This window comes from Pleurodeles waltl, chromosome 8 (genome assembly GCF_031143425.1).
Source record: "Pleurodeles waltl isolate 20211129_DDA chromosome 8, aPleWal1.hap1.20221129, whole genome shotgun sequence".
In the NCBI taxonomy this organism is placed as follows: Eukaryota; Metazoa; Chordata; class Amphibia; order Caudata; family Salamandridae; genus Pleurodeles; species Pleurodeles waltl.
In genome coordinates, this window is record NC_090447.1 from 1,364,692,660 (window position 1) to 1,364,715,752 (window position 23,093).

The 23,093-nt window shown below is 43.1% G+C and overlaps 1 protein-coding gene across 3 annotated transcripts in view; it reads right to left on the minus strand.

The window, feature by feature from the left end:
• The window catches only part of ARHGAP42 (Rho GTPase activating protein 42), a 562,306-nt gene that overhangs the window by 151,750 nt on the left and 387,463 nt on the right, over positions 1 to 23,093 (minus strand). For all 3 annotated transcript variants that reach the window (XM_069202384.1, XM_069202385.1, XM_069202383.1), the window contains exons 7-9: positions 11,226 to 11,330; positions 4,834 to 4,963; positions 120 to 220 (exon numbers count right to left, since the gene is read on the minus strand). In XM_069202384.1, coding sequence (XP_069058485.1) covers positions 120 to 220; positions 4,834 to 4,963; positions 11,226 to 11,330 — 336 coding nt within the window. The remainder of the gene's footprint in view (positions 1 to 119; positions 221 to 4,833; positions 4,964 to 11,225; positions 11,331 to 23,093) is intronic.

Genomic DNA, 23,093 nt, shown 5'->3' on the forward strand with positions numbered 1-23,093 from the left:
ATATGTTCTCATAAATTACATCGTGATCGCAGAAGCAAAGAAAACTGTAAACACACTTAGGATTGCCTAGGGCTAAAACACTCAAAAAAGGTGAAATGCTCTCAAACGTGAATACTCACCACTTTGCCACCCGACTTTGCTTCGCAGACACTCATAGTGAATGCTTTATTGGATTTGTCATAAGTACAGTAGTGTTTTGTCCAAGTGAAACCAAGTGGTCCTACAAAGCAGAAAGAAAATGTTCATTTATGTTTTATTATAGCATGGTGGCATGCTACATAAACATAATGCATGCAGTCGTTGCTTAAAAGGGTACAGAACCTTTGTTAATTTGTTCACATACTTCTTGGGCAAAGGCGAACCCACCTACCTATGAAGTTGTTTACCAAAGGTTTCACCTTTACAAATAAAAACCCGTAGTTAGCTTCTAAATACATGGGTGAAGGGATTCTGCTGTTATTCAAATTTCTGACAGGTGGGTCTCCCAGTGGGCATGCTAACCTCACCGAATTAAGGGGTAGATGTACAGAGCATTTTCGCATTCGCAGAACTGGGCCGTTTTTGACAAGAAAAAAGCATTTTGTGATGCACAGACCCAATTTTGCGATTCTGGTCTATTTACCAAATCGAAAAAAGGATTGTGAGTCGCGTTTCCTTCCTAATTGCACGTCGCAGTGCTATGTATGATTGTTTTGTAGACCGTGAATGCATCACAAAACAAGTGCAGTTAGCACCAGTTTGAAACTAGTGCTAAGCCATTCACAAACAGGAAGGGGTCCCCAAGCGACCTCTTCTCCTTTGTGAATGGATGCGAAAATAAGAGCTCTGAAAAAAATAAAAAGAAAGCTTTTCTTTTTTTTTAAAAATGCATCCCATTTTCCTTTACGGAAAACGGGCTGCATTAACAAAAAACCAAAAAACAAAAAAAAAACACTGCATTATTAAAACGCAGTCACAGACATGGTGGCCTGCTGTTCCCGGCAGACCACCATCCCTGTGAGTGCGGTCATTCGCAATGGGATCGTAAATTGCAACCTGCCTCAAGAATATTTATGAAAAAGGTCAATTGCGACCCCATTGTGAATCGCGAACAGTGTCATTGATACTGTTGTACGTCAGGTTTTGTGACTCACAAATTGCGAGTTGCTAAAACTTGCAATTTGCAAGTTGCAAAACCTGAGATTTTGCTACATGTGGTCCTAGGTTTGAAGCTTGTAGCTACATCCGTGTTCATCATTCAATGCAACCAGATTTGCGTTACGTTTTGCCCAAATGAAGATCACAGGTTCCTATGGATAATTCGCTCGACATGCCTTTTGCTTTCACACAGAAGCCTGAAGATTCTTTCACAATGAAAGGCAATATGACAGAATTGCAATTGAGCTCATAATAGTGCTTTCCAAAAACCATGCTCCTGGACCCTATTGATTAAGGGGATTAGCCAATGCTTTTGAGTGTTTTATGAGACAAGATACTTACTTCTAGCAGTAGTTTTGCAGAGGTGGTATTGGATTCCAAACAGTTGGTTTGTGCCTGTTACAAAGGTATTCAGTTTACAAGAAATCTAGGTTAAATGTGATTATTCATCTTAATTCCACTAAATGGTAAATCCGCCTGCGAAGCCCAAGTTATAAAAAATGATAGATTCTGTTCTTGAATAAACAACTGTGTTTTTTAAAACTTTTTGGTTAAGATTATCTGGCACATTTTCCGTTTAAGTAAGGTGTTAGCACAAAGTATTTATGGTAGCTCTTGGAGACGCTATCTCTGGTGGATATCTATGCTCAAATCAGAGGAATTCATGTGTTTATTGCAACTCAGATGAATTACATTTCTTAAATGAATTTGAAGTAGATGCTAAAATCAAGCATTTATTTGCCTTTAGGTTTTTTCCTAGCTAAAATAAGATGGTCTGTTTACAAATGCCTCTGGAGCAAGGCACGATGTTTATCATACCCAATGAAACCTGACACAACAAGGTTTGTCAGGTATTGGGTGTAATAAATAACACATCACAACTTTAGAGTTATAAATGGGGCATTAGATTTAAACTTTGGTGTTAACTACTCCAAAATACGCGGTACTTTAGTTACTGGGCCTCTCCCATGTAACATTTCAGCATGTTTGACCAGACTAAGGGGGTCATTCCAAGTTGGGCGGGCGGTGGAGGCTGCCCGCTAAACCCAACCCACTTCCTGAGCGCTGGTCCCATCAGGACACCGCCGGCCCTATTACGACATCCCGCAGGGCTGGCTGCAGCAAAGAGGGCCCTAACATTGAAGCCGGCTTGGAAGAGAGCCAGCGCCAATGTGGAGGTGCAGGGGGTGCAGCAGCACCCGTTGTGCATTTCACTGCCTATAATTTGGGCAGTAAAATGTGCAACAGGGCTGTGCATGGTGGCCCCTGCACTGCCCATGCCAAGCCTATTCTGCCAGCTTTTCCACTGCAGTATGAACCGCCATGTAAAGGCTGGCAGAATAGAACTTGTAATTCGGCTTGCAGCGTTGCCTTGGCGGATTACAACCGCCAGGACAGCCAGGCTGGAGGCTGTCTCCAGTCTGGCGGTGTCGCCGATATTACCGCAGCATTTCAGCTGCAGTCGGAATGTGGCGGATCAGACCGAAACTACTGCAGCAGTCCGATGGCCACCCCTAGTCCAGCAGTCTCAAGATCGACAGACTCTGAATGACCCCCTAAATTTATTAGAGGGCTTTAAACTTCACCATACTCAGTAATTGTCGGGTATCATACACTCCATATCTCTCAAAATTCAGCCAGTGGACAACATGGGTTTGCGCAGGGGTCAGAACTTGTAATGAGAGCCACTGTGTTTTATAATAGGCAATGTATCAAGACCCTGAAATTCAATCAAATAACTTTAAAAATGCCCTGTGAGTTAGTTACACCTATCCTGTTTTACAAGGGTTCTTTTGTGATTCCATGGATCTAAAAGCAACAGAACATAGAATGTAGGAATGAATCCTGTATGGGAAAAACAGTTTGCAATCACATACATTGAATTTCTAAGGATGGAGACCAGCATATGACGATTGGTTTTAGTGATGTCATGTACCGATACAGACAGGGTCGGATTGGTAGGGCAGGCAATGGGCCGGTGTCTGAGTTGCAGCTGTGGAACGTTTTTCTGGGCAGCGTGGTGCCCGATTTGGGCTGCATCAGTGCTGTTCAGATGCCGCTAGTGGGGTCCAGAGCGCCCTTATCAGAGGCAGATGGGCCTCTATTACCTCCCTTTTGCCAAGGGGGCAGAGGTGTCATTCCCATTCTCTCCTGGACGGCTATTAATGTATGAAGACTGAACAGGCTTGAGCAGAAGTGGCCTCTCTAATATTAAGGCGTGGTTCCCCAGTGTGAACTAATCTTTTACCAAAGAGCCCTGCAGCAATTGCATTTTTACCTCTCAATGAAGTTAAGAAAACATGTCTCCCTCTTCTTTTCATGATACTTAAAACAATGAACCAGTGTTTTGCAAAAAGGCGCAATCCACAAATATGGGACACTTTTTTTTTTAGGGTGCTGGGCAGATTTTGCATCCAATCCAACATTGGATACAGAATGGTACTAGGCAGTCGTTATAATAAGTTATGTAAAACTAGAATTAAACCATTTTGTAAAATGTGACCAATTTGTTACGAGAATTAACCTCTAACGATGTGGCATATAATTGTTAACAAATTAATGAAAGCTTCTGAAATATTTGGAAGGCTACAGTGGGGTGTTTAATGAAACAAGCAGCAGAGATAACAAGTGGACACTGAGCACCATAACAGAGATTGCAGACCTTTAGAAAGATTACTGGGGTATTACTGAAGCAAACAATCAACTCGATCTTTCCCGATCTTTCAAGGTTGAATGCATTTTCCTAATCCCAACTCGTCTTTATACAGGGATAATAAACTTGCACCCATCATCACAACCCATCTTATTTCAAGATCTCTCCCATTTCCAAGTGCTTGCTAAGGCTTCCTACATGTTGCTACATGTCAAGAGTACTGAACCAATTGTTTTTTTAAGTTATCAGTTTTTTTTAAACGAGGGAGGGAATATATATTAGATTTACACACCATTTCTGGACAAAGGTCTTAAGTCATATTTCAACTGACACTTTATCTAGAAGAGGAGAGCATCAGACACAATATCCCCTTCAGGATTACCTAGGGGGAGAGGTTGCCATTGAAGCAACATCTTCATTTGATTAAGACCTGGATGCTGCTGTTTAATTAAAGAAAAAGTCAGATCAACTTGGTTAGAGGAAGGGAGTGCGAGGCGTAAAGCTAAACACGTTGGCTGGTAGGTACCGACTTCCCTGTCATTCAAAGAAACATGGCATGGCATTTGGGTTACACGTATTGTTTTATTAGCATTAACTTAGAAAACACCACTGCTTTATACTGGTGTCTCAATCTGTGCTCACATTACACACTGAAAAAAACACCAATGTAGTTTGTGAAAGAAACAAGGTTGTCTGGTCTTAAGGTTTGATCTAGTTTCGCTTTTCACAAGTAGTTCTTATGGGAGGGAGCGGGCAGAACATTTCATATGGTACCAATGTATTTTCCTAGTACTGAAGCCAGACGCTGCAGTGAACCCCAGTGGTAGTGCCATATGGACAGCTGTCTACGAAGTGACTATTCCTGAATAAAGCAATTTCCTCTGAGTCCTTTCCAGAAGTACACCAATCAGGTAGACACCACAGAACACACCCTCCACAATAAGAAAGTAGTTAGGGAAGATTCACATGTTTTACAGAATGTAAAGACCTCGCCAACCAGAATGTCTCCAAACATGAGGGTTTGGTTTTCGTTTATTACTTACGTTTCTCCTGCACACAGAGATACCCTTCCATTGTCCATTGACTGGGTGGTCTGTAATCTTGGCTGGCAGATTTCATCCTTTGCATCAACTTTTCCACTTCCTGTCGCGTGCTTTCAAAATTATTTCGAGTCTTAAAAAAATGAAAACTGCCTTTCATGTCGGTAAATCATTTTAAGCACATACAACAGTTTGCCTATGCAACTATTTTTAGATAAAGGCACTGGGTGTTTAAAGGAAGCCTTTCATCCTCTGATGCATAGACTCCAACAATAAAAACAATGTAGTGTACTTTACTTTTTTCGGCCTTAGGTTAGTTCAATTTACAACATGCTGCAGAAGAGTTACTTTTTGAACACTGATGTCAGGCGATCTGAATTGGGACAATCTTTGATTGAGTTGGTAAATTAGGGCCAATGGAGGCAGTTTTCAGGTTTTCATAGAGACTTGGTCATGCGCCCATTAAAGGACGTATCGCTCTTTACAAGAGCAAATGTATGTCTCACAGGACCTACAGGGCCGGTGAGTGTGGCTACATCTCTCCAAGTAACCTCCAAACAATAGAAAATACATTTTTGTGAAGGTTACTCGCCATGCCTAGGAGTAAGGCCAGCTTTATTACTCATTTGGAAGCTGACCCCTCCTTCCTGGAGGATAAAGTCCAACTTGCCCTGTTGTTTAAAAAAGGTTAAGGAGATGGCTTTCGCTCCATATCTCTTTCTCTCAAATGATTCTTAGAGATTGCATTAGACAAGACCAAGTCCATTCCCTGGCTATCGTATGTCCAAAAGACTTTCTCAGTCCTAGGGTTGTCAACATTTTTTCTTCTGGTGAAATCACTCTTCTTCTCTGCCAGAAATCAACTTGGACTTTTTAAATGTCAATCTATGTCCTCATTCTCCCGCTACTTAGATTTAGAGTAGGTCGAGGGAGTGAAACCCTACATTATATGGGTTACAAACACTGAATGTATATTTTTTTTACCCACTTTAGATTAGGCACGCTGCACTTTTTGGTGACCCATCCCAAGCAGGGCCTGTAGTCCTGTAGTTTGCCACACTACCTCCTTGTCTTTGTGATTGCATTTCCAAGCACATTTTGGCACACTATTTTTTGTGTGGCTTTTATTCTAAGCTGAGGGCACACTGTTACATCCCCTGGTGCACATCTTTGGGTCTAGCTCTTTTACTGTCTGTCTGCAACATCTTCAATTCTTAGAGTCAAACTTATACTGCGCACTGTCTTAGGCTATGTTCATCAAGCTTTCAAAATTAGAAAAGCTGTGATTTCTATCCGTGCCTGACATATAAGTTGTATTTCTCTTTTATAATCGATTGCACATATGGCAGTAATTGTAATTGTAATTGTAATCGTATTTATATAGCGCTTACTACCCTTGACGAGGCGTCGAAGCGCTTTTCGATGAGTAGCACGCTACTCCGGTATCCAACAAGAATTAGTGATGGATTAGTATAATTTAATAAGGAGTACAGTTTTAGTATTATTATGAGTTAATTTGAGTTGCGGATATGAGAGTTTGTTAGTTAGATTGACTGGAGTAATGGAGGGGTGGAGGAGGAAAGAAATCCAGAAGTGTTAATTGGGAGTTTATCCTTCATTTACTCAATCCAAAGGCTTGAGATGAATAAAAGGGGGGCGGAGGGGAAAGAGGATGTGGAAGGGTTAGGGAGAGCATAGTAGCAGGGTGAGATGAATGCAGGAGAATTTAGTAGGGTTGTGTGGGAGGTCACAGAGGTAGAGTGAGGTTTGGTGAGTTAGATGTGGGGGTGAAGGGATGAGCTTAGGCAGAGATATTTAGGAGATGAAAGTGGTCGAAGGGATTTGGGATGAGTCCGAGTGAGAATGGAGGATAGTTTGATAGAGACATGACATAAGAGTGATGAGTACATAAGTGTGATAAAAAGAGAGCAGAAATTCATAGAAACATGCCAGGCACAGAAACAACATATACACATACATACACATATATATATATTTATACACACACACACATGACTATACACACACATCTGGACATACAATACATAATTAGAATCATGGGTAAAAAATACTTAGTCGTCCATCCATCATCCTGGTAAAAGGCGGGAACTCCCCCACCTACCTCGAGGGTGGACGGGGCATGGCCCAGCGGGCGGAGCCCACAGGTGCTCCACAAAGGGAGAAACCCTCCACTCTGTGTCTCCAGCAGAGGAAGACAGAACCCGCGCGTCCCAGTCAGACACAGACCACGCTCCAGCACATCATCAGCTCACCTCCAGGAAGGATTCCAGATCCCCTCCGCCATGGGATCTCTGAGCGCACAGCCCCGCCCCGCCCCATCCCTGCTAAGCCCAAGAGCCAGGGTGGCCCGTCCTTTCCAGAAGGTGAGCTTCAACCGCGGCATCTGCCGCGTCCACATTGTACACTAGGGTACGTGATGGGCCACGGGGGCAAAACGTCTTCAGCAACCTTGTGTGCCCCTGGCAATGTCATTGCCACTAGTGCGTCCCCGCGGAGATGTCCTCGCGCCCCTGCGCATCAACAACGCACCACGCGAGTCGGCGGCAAACGCAGTGGGGTCGCCTTGGAAAGCTGTCCATCATCCTGGCAAGAGGCGGGAATTCCCCTACCTACTTCGAGGGTGGACGGGGCGTGGCTCAGCGGGCGGAGCTTACAGGTGCTCCACGAAGGGAGAACCTTCTACTCTGTGTCTCTCGGAGAGGAAGACAGAACCCGCGCGTCACAGTCAGATACAGATTACGCTCCAGTACCCCATCAGTTCACCTCCAGGAAGGACTCCAGATCTTCCTCTGCTATGGGATCTCTGAGCGCACAGCCGTGCTTCATCCTTGCCAAGCCCAAGAGCCAGGGTGGCTTGTCCTTTCCAGAAGCTGAGCTTCGACTGCGGCACCTGCTACGATTATGATTGTAAGTGCTTCCTTTGAGGTTTAGTTTCTGTAAAATGAGCATCGTGGCCTACCCAACCGGAGTATTTTCTACGAGTATGTCAGTAAGCGTTACCTAGCATGTTTTATATGCCCCGTTTATATTGTACACTAAGGGTAAGTGATGGGCCACGGGGTAAACGTCTCCAGTAACCTTGTGTGCCTTTGGCAATGTGATTGTTACTAGTGCGTCTTTGTGGAGATGTCCTCGTGCTTCTGCGCATCAACAACACACCACCGGAATCGGCGGTAAACGCATTGGGGTCGTTTTGGAAAGCTGTCCATCATTCTGGTAAAAGGCGGGAATTCCTTTACCTACTTCGAGGGTGGACGGGGTGTGGTTCAGCGGGCGGAGCTTACAGGTGCTTTATAAAGGGAGAACCTTCTACTCTGTGTCTCCCGGAGAGGAAGATAGAAACCCGCGCGTCACAGTCAGATACTGATTACGCTCCAGTATATCATCAGTTCACCTCCAGGAAGGATTCTAGATCTTTCTGCTATGGGATCTCTGAGCGCACAGCCTTGCTTTATCTTTGCCAAGCCCAAGAGTTAGGGTGGCTTGTCCTTTCCAGAAGCTGAGCTTCAACTGCGGCATCTGCTACGTTTATATTGTACACTAGGGGTATGTGATGGGCCATGGGGTAAACGTTTCCAGCAACCTTGTGTGCCTTTGGCAATGTTATTGTTACTAGTGCGTCTTTGTGGAGATGTCCTCGTGCTTCTGAGCATCAACACCGCACCACCGGAATCGGCGGTAAACGTATTGGGGTCGTTTTGGAAAGCTGTCCATCATCCTGGTAAGAGGCGGGAATTCCTTTACCTACTTCGAGGGTGGACGGGCGTGGCTCAGCGGGCGGAGCTTACAGGTGCTTTATAAAGGGAGATCCTTCTACTCTGTGTCTCCAGGAGAGGAAGATAGAACCCGCGCGTCACAGTCAGATACAGATTACGCTCCAGTAAATCATCAGTTCACCTCCAGAAGCTGAGCTTCGACTGCGGCACCTGCTACGATTATGATTGTAAGTGCTTCCTTTGAGGTTTAGTTTCTGTAAAATGAGCATCGTGGCCTACCCAACCGGAGTATTTTCTACGAGTATATCAGTAAGCGTTACCTAGCATGTTTTATACGCCCCGTTTATATTGTACACTAAGGGTTCGTGATGGGCCACGGGATAAACGTCTCCAGAAACCTTGTTTTCCTTTGGCAATGCGATTGTTACTAGTGCGTCTTTGTGGAGATGTCCTCATGCTTCTGCGCATCAACAACGCACCACCGGAATCGGCGGTAAACGCATTGGGGTCGTTTTGGAAAAGCTGTCCATCATCCTGGTAAGAGGCGGGAATTCCTTTACTTACTTCGAGGGTGGACGGGACGTGGCTCAGCGGGCGGAGCTTACAGGTGTTTTATAAAGGGAGAACCTTCTACTCTGTGTCTCCAGGAGAGGAAGATAGAACCCGCGCGTCACAGTCAGATACTGATTACGCTCCAGTACATCATCAGTTCACCTCCAGGAAGGATTCTAGATCTTTTCTGCTATGGGATCTCTGAGCGCAGAGCCTTCCTTCATCTTTGCCCAGCCCAAGAGTTACGGTGGCTTGTCCTTTCCAGAAGCTGAGCTTCAACTGCGGCACCTGCTACGTTTATATTTGGAAGTGCTTCTTTTGAGGTTTAGTTTCTGTAAAAATGCGCATCGTGGCCTACCCAACCGGGGTATTTTCTACGAGTATGTCAGTAAGCGTTACCTAGCATGTTTTATACGCCCCGTTTATATTGTACACTAAGGTTACGTGATGGGCCACGGGGTAAACGTCTCCAGCAACCTTGTGTGCCTTTGGCAATGTGATTGTTACTAGTGCGTCTTTGTGGAGATGTCCTCGTGCTTCTGAGCATCAACAACGCACCACCGGAATCGGCGGTAAACGCAGTGGGGTCGTTTTGGGAAAGCTGTCCATCATCCTGGTAAGAGGCGGGAATTCCTTTACCTACTTCGAGGGTGGACGGGGCGTGGCTCAGCGGGCGGATATTACAGGTGCTTTATGAAGGGAGAACCTTCTACTCTGTGTCTCTCGGAGAGGAAGATAGAAACCGCGCGTCACGGTCAGATACAGATTACGCTCCAGTACATCATCAGTTCACCTCCAGGAAGGATTCTAGATCATTTCTGCTATGGGATCTCTGAGCGCACAGCCGTGCTTTATCTTTGCCAAGCCCAAGAGTTAGGGTGGCTTGTCCTTTCCTGAAGCTGAGCTTCAACTGCGGCACCTGCTACGATTATAATTGCAAGTGCTTCCTTTGAGGTTTAGCCTCTGTAAAATGAGCATCGTGGCCTACCCAACCAGAGTATTTTCTACGAGTATGTTAGTAAGCGTAACCTAGCATGTTTTATACGCCCAGTTTATATTGTACACTAAGGGTACGTGATGGGCCACGGGGAAAACGTCTCCAGCAACCTTGTGTTCCTTTGGCAATGTGATTGTTACTAGTGTTACTAGTAGGTGGCAAACAGTCTGAATTAATGTTTCTCAATCATACTGTATTTTTGTCGTTTATACAGGAAGTAATAATGGAGCTGCTGGATTGGATTGTGATTTTATTTATACATTATTTTATCATGTTTCATCTTAGCATTATGCATGTTTATGTATCTCTGGAATTTATCTTTTTCTGGCCTTGTGCCGAATTAAAGCTCTTTGACTGACTGATGTAAACTAATAAATACCATAAATTAACAACCCAGCATGATTAAATAACAACACACAATTGAACAAAGAAAGGATACTGCATCCATGTCAATAGTAAGGTGTTAAGTAAGGACATTAGTAATCATCCGTCACATCACTTGTGAGGTAGATAGCAGTGTAGCTGGGGACAAGTTATGGTTTTCTTACCAGAGACTATGGTTCTTCTAACCGTAAATGGCTAACTTAAGGGCAGTTTTGGTTTAACTTACCATACTTTTGCTTTAATCATGGATTTTAAGGGAATTTCAGAATCTTTTTTCTTACAACTTACTGAGTGGAAAAAAACATAACCCCTAATAACAAAGTTTTTCTGTCAATATCAGTTAGCTAAATCAGTAATGGGTAGTCACCTTCTTTTGCCTTAATGAGGCAGTCGCACTAGATTAAAGTATGGATGCAACCACAGAGCCTTCAAAGTGGCATTGTTGATTTTTAGTCTAGACTCAAAAACCGCATTAGCGGTTGAATATTTTTAACTTCACTGTGTATCATACATTTAAGTACAAATAAAGTAACTTTTCTCCAAAGGTTTTCGATGCTATTTCACATATATTTTAATAATGTTAGAAAGATACATTTATATGTACGTGAATAAAGTTTCCCTGATCTGCAATTTACTTAAACAGTTTCGAGGCCATTTCTTCTAGTTTCAATTACTGTCAAGTAATTACATTTATGATGCAGCAGTATAACAAGACCAAACCGTACATTTTGCAAATTGAATTGCAGCTGTTGTTTGTAAGGTGTAAATTCCTGTGCCAGCTCATACCCTTCGTGGTAAAAGGTGAATAGCCCTTGGAGAAAAGCCAATAACTGTAAAAATAGGATTGAGAAAACCAGTTTAAAATTATTCACTATAAATGCAATAAACCACACTTTGATTCAGAATGTATAAAGAATAATTACACACCGCTTTGGTAGAATACAAAGAAAATATCACAAGTAGGCTATTAAATCAAAAAGGACATTCAGCTGAGCAAGATATGACTGCAAGCTGTGAGGGCCTGTCTGCATCAAAATGAGTTAAGCAGGTCATTATTACACTTTTCTGAAGATTTTTGTAACACAAACAAGTGAATGTGGAGGCCATAATACAGCAAAACAGATTGAAAAGGCCAGCCTGAAAACAGAAGCACCGTGTGTGTCACTGAATGATATTTATCGATTATGAAAAACATACGCTAGAGGATTATTAAATAGCCAGTCAAGATTGAGGTAGAACTCAGGAGTGTTGTTTCTGACTCTCACAGTTAGCTACAGTCAATCCCGAATAAAGATGTATTTGTTGTATGTTGTAAATTGTGTACGGATTGGATAAGTCAATATTTTGGTATACGAATCTCCTGTGGGGCGTGAACGTCAATTCACCAAACTGCCAGCGGTAACGGAGGTGACATCACACGCCATTTCACCTTTACTTTAACTCAGGCATGCGCGCTTCAACCTACCTACACATTCACACATACAAAAACACTCACCCTCACTTAAACACACTCTCTCCTGCAAGCACGCAAACAACATACATTTAAAATATTTTTTTACTTACCTCATCTGCCAGAGAGGGTCGCATTACAGAAAAATTTAATTAATTCTTTATTACACTAATAGTGAATAATAAAATATTAGTGTAATATAAAATTGACAGAAAACAAAGAAAGTGGAGCTGCCGCTGTGTTCATGGCACTCTTTGCCTCCTCTGAGGCCAGAGGTCGCAAAGGGGCAAAACGAGGGGTCGCAACTCGATCCATAAATGACATCCATGCTGTGGGGTCGTGTACAGGATAGTAATTACAGTTCGAATATCTGGGACAGTGTGTCTAGCTCTCTTATCACAGACCCTTTCCAAAAGAAAAAAACAGCCTTCTTATTCTTGGACTGGTGTCACAGCTCACATCATGACCCAGGATCCACTGCTTGGCTCCATGGTTGGTACTTCCATGGGCAGGGGTAAGGCATCAACCCTGGAATGCCTCCAGTGGCAGCACACTTTTTACAACAAAACACTTGAAAAATGTCTTTGTGCATGGGAGCACCCCAGCAGGCAAAATGCCAGTTTGCTTGGGGCATTGAAAATATTGCCATAGTTCTTCCTGGTCCACACCCTTGTGCTTTATATTGCATAAACCACACTTACAACAAATCACATTCTGAAGTTGCTGTGATTTAGAGGAGTGTTGGTTATGGCAGTTGCTTGCTGAACCACACTCCATGGACTACAGCCAGGCACTACTGGACATGCTCTTCGAAGCAAGACCGGAATGCAGTGCCACACCTCCACAGAACACTATGTCCCCCTGCTAATGGTGTGAACCTTTCTCCTTCAGGAAACAACCTGAATGCATATTTATAAGCTCATTTTTCTCCACAGTAAGACTGTTATTAGAAAACCAATGCGGATGACAGGACTCTGTGTGTCTACTTTATGCATGTTGAGCTCCTTAGCAGCCATTTTTTCCCGCAGGGGAAGCTGGTGTTAAAGGGCATGAGGGGCATCACCCTCCCACCCTGAGGGAAAAAGAAAAAGATAAAAAAAAGACAGACAGCTGCTCAGTGAGGAACTGACGTGAATCTCTTTTTTCCATGGAAGAGGGGTCAGGGGAATGTGACTGGAGGCCTCCTAAGTATTGCACGTGTGATGAGGGCGAGGTCTTCCTCGACCTAGAGGCATTAGTCAAGCCAGTGACAACACACTCGTGGGCTTAGTGGGTTTTCATATGCAAGATTCTATACTACTAGTTGGACAGATCCTACTAGCTTCATTAGCACTGCAGCACCGTGTGATGATGGTGATGGGGGGGTTGCTGTGCGCTTCTGATTAAGGGGACAGTGCAGAGCTCAAAAGACCAAGCCTATGGCCGCACACAGAGAACCAGTAAGATTTATTATTCTGTCTGCTCAGCCTGGGACATCAAGCAAGCTTTGAATCTGCGGTGGAATGCTGTCATGGCCGATCCTGCTCCCCGCCAGGACTGTCTCCCCCTTCTACCAACCTGAGCCAGCAGCCACCACAGGACTCTGAGTCCAACAAGGCATTGTGTGCAGGGACTTCACACCCCAAACCTCAACTTCACAGTAAGTGTGTCCTACCTTCAATTCCATGTTGGCTGGATATGTATATAAGAACAATTACTCCTGATAATTGTTGTCTAGTATATTTAAGTATTTTTAAGACACCAATGAACATAGACAGCGGTCAGTTTATACAGAGTATGCAACAGAGTCAGGTCTGTATTCTCAGTGTGCCTGCAAGTCTCCCATAAGAGTTGTTGCCCGATGCCTGCATACTGAACGTACCCACGATCTGCGAAATGAGCATGACTGGATTGTGATCTAATATCCTGAGAGTCATTTGGTCTGTATTGTAGATTTGCATGGCGTTTTTTATACTTACTCTAAACCGCATAGCATTGCTATCCATGTGCAAAAAGGGGTGTGTGTCTACACGGTAATGGATTCAGTGTGTAGAGAGATTGTACTATTTGCTCCGTCCCCTCAAGTGTGCCTAGATGGCTCTATAATAAGCATGCACAAGGATTGGAGTACATACAAATTAGCATGGGGTCTCTTCAAGGGTAGTAGTATTTTTTTAATAGTCTCTTATAGACTTTCTATGTATTGATCTACATGTATATGCACATATGGAATCCATTTTCTGAGTTTGCACGGAAGCCGATTATACTTTGGACTAAGATTTGCGTCCCACCACTTTTAAAATCCGCCAACTGCCTCTACATTTGGGACATATCTACTAAATCTCAAACGGCGCTTGATAGTTGTACCATAAATGTGGTCAATAATATTTTATTTGCTCTTATAATATAGATTTATTATTCACCCACAGTAACATTAGTCATGTAGGGAACTACAATAATGCTAGTTCAAACATTTTATTGGTGCTTTTTGGGTTGAGCTTTTCCGACGTGTTGGTATGTATCTGGGCTTTTAACCACACCCACTGCACAGCCATCACTATCACACGTTCATGGGCTTATCTTTCAAAAATCCTTTGTTTTTGTTGGTAACTGCTTTACTTTTGTCCCTCCTTAGGGTGGTTTTGTTACCGCGTTGGACACCGACCCTGTTACATGGATAATTGCACTTTTACTGATAGCTTTGACTACCAGCAACTTGTTTTTTCTTTCGTCTCTCTCTTCGTGCTCACAGTGGCGCGTTGAATCGGCTCGCTTATGTCAACTGTTTTACTTTTTATTTTCAGTTTGTGTGGCAAAAAAAAGTCTAGAAGCAAAAGCGAGACCCACTGCATTGCAAATTCTTGTTTTATGTGCTACCTTGCAGTTGTCTGCAGATTTAGTCCGAGGTGACTGTTCAAGAAGTTGGGTCTAAATACTTGGGCATTTTGGGAGTTAGTTTGGGAAGGCATGGCACAAACAACATTATGCAGGTATTTCAGAATTCATTGCTGCCCATTGAAAGTGTCATGCGGTGGAACCTGGAGAGACATTTGTCCACGAAAAGGCACAATATATCCAGAGAAAAAGGCCTGGAAAGAAGGAAAAACCAGTGTAAATTGGTGCGCAAAAATTATTTCTGTGACAATTCTTCATTCCATGCCCGGCTCTGGTTATATCGTACGCAGTAAATACTGTACACTGTGATATTTCTGTGTGTGCTATAATGCACTACAAGTTCACGACACGTCTTTTCCAGGCTTCAGAACCTGGAGTCCAAGGTTTTCCCGCTAGTCCGAGGATGTATGATGCTGATCCATGGTTGTTGGGTGCGTTGTGATTGTTTAGTGTGAGGAGGTATCTTGGGCCTTGAGACCAGTGTGCTCTGAGGGGTGTACAGAGAATCTCCAATGTAACTCGTTCTTCCTTAGCCACCTAGACTCATGAAGAGCATGTAAGTAGCCTGTGTTAAAAGGCAATGTTTTCCTTCATTGCCAAAGGTAGTGTTGACAAACTGACTGTTGCTTTCAATTTGATGACTATATCAGCACTTGAAAACAAGTCCTTCAAAAACATAGTCTTCAAAATACAGGATATCTAACTTACATAGGCATCTCACAACAAAAATGTTGAGGCGTACGTAATCCCACTATGAAGCATTTGCCCTAAATTATGGTCCAACATGAGTTAGAACAATAAATTCACCTACTCCTAAAACAAGTGTGAGTCTGTCTGGTTGTAGAAAATTGTATATTGGTCAATTTATTTTTACCAAGCTGTTCATAGCTGACATAGATTTTGCCGCTCTCTATTTAATAGTTCATGTTTTTTTTCCAAATATGATTTTGCAGTCTATGTTTTCACATGGAAGCACGACTACAGCTGAGTGCCGGATCTGCAAGAGTAAGGAAGAGTTATAGGTTCAGATTATAGGTGTTGCATGCATCAATTTTTTGGAATAATGACTGGATCTCAAAGGACACATTGACTGCTACGTTTTAGCACATTCACAAAACCTACCATAACCTTTTTTTATGATAAACAATAGGAAAAGGAACATCCCATTTTCACTTATTTACCTGATGAATATTTTTCAGTGTGGGAACGCAACATAAAGAATAGACCAGAATACCAAACTTAGGAGACACATGACTAGAGACACAAACAGGGGTGAACAGCATTAAAGAATGTGTCAACATAGCCGTTCTTTGGCTCTGTCTGTCTGCTAGCATATGAACTGATCATGAACTGCATTAGAAATCATGGCGTTCAGTCACTGTTGCATTTTCCTTGTTGGGGTATCACACATGGGCTCTGGGCCTTCACAAATCCACCTTTGGTGGCTCCAACATCAAGGAGACATGCTCGAAGAGATGAAAGGCCAGTCCGGCCCTGTTGCGCGAGGGTTGAACTCTGTCTCTACTCTTAAATAATTTTATTACATACCAGGATAACAGCCTGCAATAACTTTTCATGGTTCCAGCCATAGCGAAATTTCCCCTTATGTGGATGATGGATCCGGTCCAACAGTTTCCAAAATTAGCTTTGAACGCACTAATTTGGCTCTGAATCTTTGTGTGATCTGTTTCCACCAGCTGCTCGCTTGAGGACGTGTTGATGTGTGACGTGCGGGCGGTGCCTGCGGTGCACAGAGGGCTGAGCAGTGTTTCTACTGCGGAGGGGCTCTCTCCTGGCTTCGCCCTGGCTTTTCCCCAGGCCCTGTCCCAGCTTTGCTCCCTATTCTCATCTTGGGCAGGGGGTCCACTAGGAGTGGGATTACTGTTGTTGTGGCTGCAGGCATTTGGAGCAGGCGGCGCCAGTTTTTTCCTTTAAAACTACGGGCCTCTCCTGCCCTTGGATGCCTGAGGGATTTAGGGCTTGGGCCCTTGGCTGCTTCTTGGACGATTGGGAATGGCAGTCTCACTGTCGCCATCTCAACAGGATTGGCCAGTGGGCCAGGGGAGCCGGTGGAGCTGCTGCCAGCCTTTCTGCCGATGGGCTTCTTCAGCCTCTTTAGAAACGCTGTTTTAACCTCCTCGAACGCCACAGCCACCATTATAATAGAACCTGTCGCTCATACAATTTGTGGATTCTGTGGACAGGCCTACAGTAAGGAGTGAGGGGGCCAGCAAACAGACGGCATCAGCAAAGTAAGGAGAGTGTGCGGCCTGGAGCTAGTCACTGGTGTGGCTGGAGTGAGTCAGTGGCCATGCGCGGGCTGATGTGTGGTTGAGAATTGGTGTTGCCGCTTGTGCGCCAATTACCCCCCTGCTCCCTGTGCCTGCTCCCTCATTTATTTATTTTCAACAATAGTAAGAACTGTCAAGCTCTCTATAACGTCCTATGGACCAGTTGCCACAAAATAGTTTTAAATTGCCATTGCCGGTGGCCACCCACTCCTTTTGCATCAACTAGAAAAGCAAGCCGTCTGGAGCTGGTAGCTTATGAGTTCTGTCAGGAATAGTATCGGACATCAATTTTGCCGTCAGCAGCTGGACAACGCGCACCCGCAGCGCAATCGTATTAGACAGCATCAAGGAAAGAGGGAAACAGTTTAGTACCAAAACTGAAACAAGCACAAACTCTGCAACAAGGAGGAAGACAGCCTTAACATATAAGGCGGATATACATCACTTGAATTTTCCCATCTCTGAAGTAATGAAACCTCAGACTACCAAGGAAGCCACTTCTTTGGAATGAGATGCCCAAAGTCAGGGCATCAAGAGATATTTTAAATGCAAGAACAATGGGGAAGAAGGAGTGCATGGGGGGTTGAGGGGGGTGTTGAAGCTGCCACAGCCCTCACTGACTTTGATTGCAATGAGTGCACAGTCCACAGTCTAAGTCTGCCGGGCCCTTCTGCCTCCATGATAATGCGGTCCTCGAGACCAGATGTCTCACTTTCTGCAGCAGTTAAAGTCTCTTCTGTGGTGGTAAAAGGCATCAGGGAGGTTAGCGTATTAGCTAAAAAAGCATCATCTGTGGGGGCAGAAGATATATTCATTCATTTATGAACTCATCTGACAAGGAAAGTTTGATCGTACTTGAGCTCACAGTCATCCATCGAGACTCCATGGAAATCCTAGTAACAGAAATGAATAGCAAAACCTTGCTGACAATGGGTCCAACTAATTCACATATCGGCAGGGAGACTGAGGTTCACCTCCAGGATTTATAATTACAGAAACAGGCTGGGTACCCTGCGACTCACCCTTTTTCTGAGGCTATAGCAGCAAATAACATTTGGTTGTCCCCTTTAGTGAAAATCATTAAATCTCAGGGTTCCCTTGCGGTGTTGGAAGCTGTTTCTCCCTCTGAAGCACCTTACATTCCAATGTCCGGCCCCACACGTGTGACAGGTGTCCTCAAAACCTGCCTCTAGGCACCAATGTAAGCGAGGAGATCGCTTGGAGGCAATCAATGATAGTCTACCCTATTGGCAGAGCTGCAGAACTACACTCTGGTAAACTTGACGTTCAAATATTGATTCTGCAAACTATAGCGGATTATACAAAAGACATTGATCAAAACTAAATAATTTAAATAATTTAATAACGCAGGCGCAGAGTTCCACCCTGGATAATGAAGATACGTGCTTCTGTTCACATCTTCTAAAACAATAGGCTGATCTTCCAGCGGAGATGGCCTCTCAAATCACTGAATTAAAAAAGAGAGGTGTTCCCGATACATTCGGGCCCTCCAACAACAAGGTCTGTTTTTGGTGCTAAAAGAGCAGGGGGCATAGTTGTCATAGTGTCTCCCTATCCTTAGGCACTATTACTAATGGGTGCCTGCAACTAATAAGGCTCAATTGGCAGACAGCAAGAGAGAATGATGCAACAACAGACAACTACAATAACACTAGCAAGGTCTTACAATCTCACAACATAGTGAATGTGGTGCCAGATTTTCCTGCTAGCCCACCTAATAAAGAATCACCAATGACCTCAAAAAAGTATCAAAAGAAGCTTAAGAAACACAATAAAAACACTATAAAAAGGCAAAAAAGGCCAGTCTTCACAACAAAATTTGGTGTTGATGTTCTTTAAATCTGACCAATGTCATGGCATAGCAGAGTCTGTATCAGTGCCGGGTAAAGCTAACAGTCAATCACCTGCCTCCAGCTCTGCTGGGCTAACGGAACACAGTCTAACACTGGGGACCCTGGCCCCAACGTCATCCTCGAATACTTCTGAAGTCTTAGTTATTTCTCCTGATGAGAGCACAAAATTTAATATCACAACAAACCAAGGTGACACTAACAAGTACAGGTTACACACAGGGCACACAAACTGACCAAGTAAGGGGCCTGAAGCTTCTCAATGGAGGCACTGTCCCAGCCTTACATCCACTGACAATCACGATACAAAAAGTTCCACCTTAGTCCCCTCTGCGCCATGTAACTAGCAATGGCTTCACCAATGAAAAACAGCCACAGGATAACATTCATTGGCCCCTGGAAGTTGCTAGAAGAGGCCAGTACCAGTCAGGTTCTTGGCAACCTCAGATAATGGGTCAAAGGGACATAGGGGTGTCTCTGGAAGTTTCAAGGCCGAATCAAAAACACTCAGAGGAATCTATTGTTTAAAGTGTTCTGTTATAATCTGAATACGTGTTTCAGGGCAAGGACGAGACCTAGCATATTAAAATTATTTGCCACCATTACAAACTTAGACAGCATTGTCTCTAATGATGTCAACTATATTGCTTTAAAAAAAAGGAATGAGTGATGTAAGCAATCAAAGAACAGAAGTTCATTTTCTTCAATTTTTTAAAATAAAAATAAGGTTTGCATGGTACATGTTGAAAGGGATAGACTGACAGATTAAGGTATAAGGATCATCAAACATGCTGAAATAAAATATCTCCCATCGTTTGCCCTGAAGCAACATCAGCCTTATAGGAATAATAATGCTTCAAATTATATTCACTCTAAGCCCCCAGTTTTGTGAGGCACCCTAAATGAACAGCCCCTTGTCTTCCTGGATAATGATCTAATCATGTCTAAAAATCTGGAGCCAGGAAGCAGAGTTAGTTGCCTAACAAACATTTCAGATTTGGGTGAGGCCACGCCAGCCAAAGTGACCCCTCATTAGCCCTAATATACTCCCTGGCAAGGTGTTATCCCCACTTACTGTTGCAGACGATATCACAACGTAATGTCCTCAAAAGTACAACTGGATTATCTATGTACATTTAATTTGCAAGAAATATGGCAATTATCCTCAAAGCCCTGGCTGGATTATATTGAATACTACTCTCTCACACTTCACCAAGGGGAGGGTGGAACATCTGGGGTGTATCAATATACGTACACAATCAATTGGGTTTCACAATCTCTACCCTGGCAGAACTACAGGGAGCTGTTATTATTATTAAACTTGTATCCTCAGCAGCACAGGGGAATAACTAAAACTAACTAGTACTGGCAAATATTTATATCAATCCCAGTCCAGAGAAAAAAAGGTTTATAACACAATATCTCAGTGGAACACTAAATCATCATCTAAATTATACATGGCTATTATACGGTGATTTTAATGCAGATCTGCTAAAGCTGAGGAATGATCATGAGTGGCTGGACATGGAGGACAAATTATGGGAAATTCCAACCTTAATCTCCCCCTCCTCCACGAGACGTTTAACACTTGCCACTGAATTGTCCACAAGCTAGCACACAATGGGTCTGAGCTCCCTCAATGTTAGGTTATCGCTGATCGTGGTGGTGCATACATGAGTACATCTCGAGAAAGGCTGGCAACACTTGATTATTTATGGATCACGATCCAAGACTTCTACAGGATTTCACACTTTAAAATGAACCACAATTTATTAAGTGATCGTGCAATATTGTCATGCTCTGTGCATTTGATGTCTGCTGTCTTACATAGGGAAACTCATCTGGGAGAGCAAGCAGATTTGGAACCAATCAAACAAATAAGGTTGGACATTAATTTAGAATATCCAACCATAACATTTCTTGAAACATTTCCTATGTCAACTGTATGTATGTCCCTTACCATAATCGAATCCTGCTCCGAGTTCGCTTACGGCTTACTAAATTCTTTAGTAGAACTGCAGGCTCAGCAAGGTCTGCTCTGCAAAACAGATCTTGTTGCAAAGAATATCTATGAACTTATATAACTTAAAAGAGAGCTCAATAGATGTGGTAAGGATTCAATGAAAAGGGCTCGGAGAGAAGATGTCAAATCAGTGCGCAAGAGCTATAGGCGACTCCTTCGTGAGAAAAGATAGCATGACTTGAATACCCAATGGCTTGCAGACTTCTCAGCAATAAAAGCAAAGAATTCCAAAAAATTCTGGCCCACGGTATACAAGGCAACCGGGAAGCAAAAACAAGAGTAGTTGTTTAATATCCCCATGGCCGACTGGACAACATATATTTCTATGTTATACATTGATAAATCTTCTGTCCAGGAGGGGCTTCTCGGCAGTTGCATTCTCATAGAATGTGCAGCCCAGTAGGTGGTCCTTCACTTCATATTACATATCAAATGTCCTAGAATGCCTTGGCCTCAATCCATGCAGCAGATGCCCCTGGCCCCAGTGGCCTTCCTGCAAGCGTCTTCAAGGTAGCAACTGACATATGGACTACCTATTTGGCTCCCTTGTTCAACAACTGCTTACAGAATGCTACAGTGCCAAAGAGTTGGTGTGGTTCCTTTTTAGTCCCAATACACAAGAAGAGTGCATGTGATAAGCCAGAAAACGTTAGACTAATAGTCCTTCTGGATGTAGAGGGGAAATGTTATGTGAAAATCCTCCAAGGAGCTGGAGGCTTGGGCACAACTTAACAAAATATTTCCCAGACTGATACTGGATTTCAAAATGGGCAGGGCACCAGAATTAATCTACTATGTATGTTGATACTAATCAATAAGGCGGCAAAAAGGTGGGCTGGCCAGCTTTATAGTGTTTTCATAAATTTCCCTATGGCTTTTGAAAAAGTAGATAAAAACCTGTTGTGGGCCAAATTATATGCATGGGACATATAACCTCATTTATAGGATGCAATAAGGAGTCTCCACACTATTATATGGGTCAAGATAGGAATGTCCAGCAAATGGACCTTCTCAGATAAGATCTATACCAACCCGGGCCTTAATTGAGGATGCATTTTGGCTCCTTATTATTTAATTTGTATCTTATGGACCTGAATGTCCACCTTAGTAGAGTAAATTGTTTTCCACTGAAACACACGCGAAGAAGGTGAATATGCTACAATATGCTAATGATACAATACCTCTGGACCAGACTGCAATTGGTCTTCAAAGACCTTTGACATCCCTGGCTGAATAGGAAAGATAAACAGACTTGGTATTAATACATCGAGAAATAGGATCTTAATATTTGGTAAGAAGCCTTATAAACTCACAGAAGAACAAAAGAATACTGTAAAGATCACTTCATTTATTTTCTTTTATTTTCATTAAGGTTTTTGGAGTGACATCTCCAGCAGAACTCCTCCGCTCTTCAGCTCTCTTTCCCTCTGACCCCATTCCATATGATCTCATGACTTATCTCACCACATTCTAATCCTCCTCTGCCATTGAACACCATTGACATAAGATATCTTCACACATCTCCCTTTTATATTATTCAAATAGAAAACTAATAAGCTGAAACATACATTTCAACAATGTCAAGCAATATCTAAGAAGAAAACACAAACGTTAGCAGATATATAATAACATTCACATCAAATAAAATGTTTACATTAAGTTCTTTTCAAGTTCCTTCCAAGTTTATTTTTTTCCTTTCTAGTATTTCTTATAACATACAAGGGTTTATCACCGATTCATACATTCCCCATACTCCATGTCGCTCCATCCTCCAAAATTACTGCATCACGTCCAACCTCCTTTACTTTGTGTGAAATAGAGTATTTGCTATCCCCTTTTTGAATAATACATCCTTTCTTGATAACAACCCGATCACCACCTTGTATGTAGCATTGTTTACCCCATTCCTTTTGTTGTAATGCTGAATATTCTTCTCCTGCATCTCTAACTTTTTCCTTTGTCAATTTTCGATCCACTTCTACTTTTCCCTTTTCTCTCAACCATATGGGACAACCCTTCACTCCTGGTTCCCTTCCTTTCAGAGACACAAATGGTGATACCCCTTTCACAGAATGAGGAGTTCA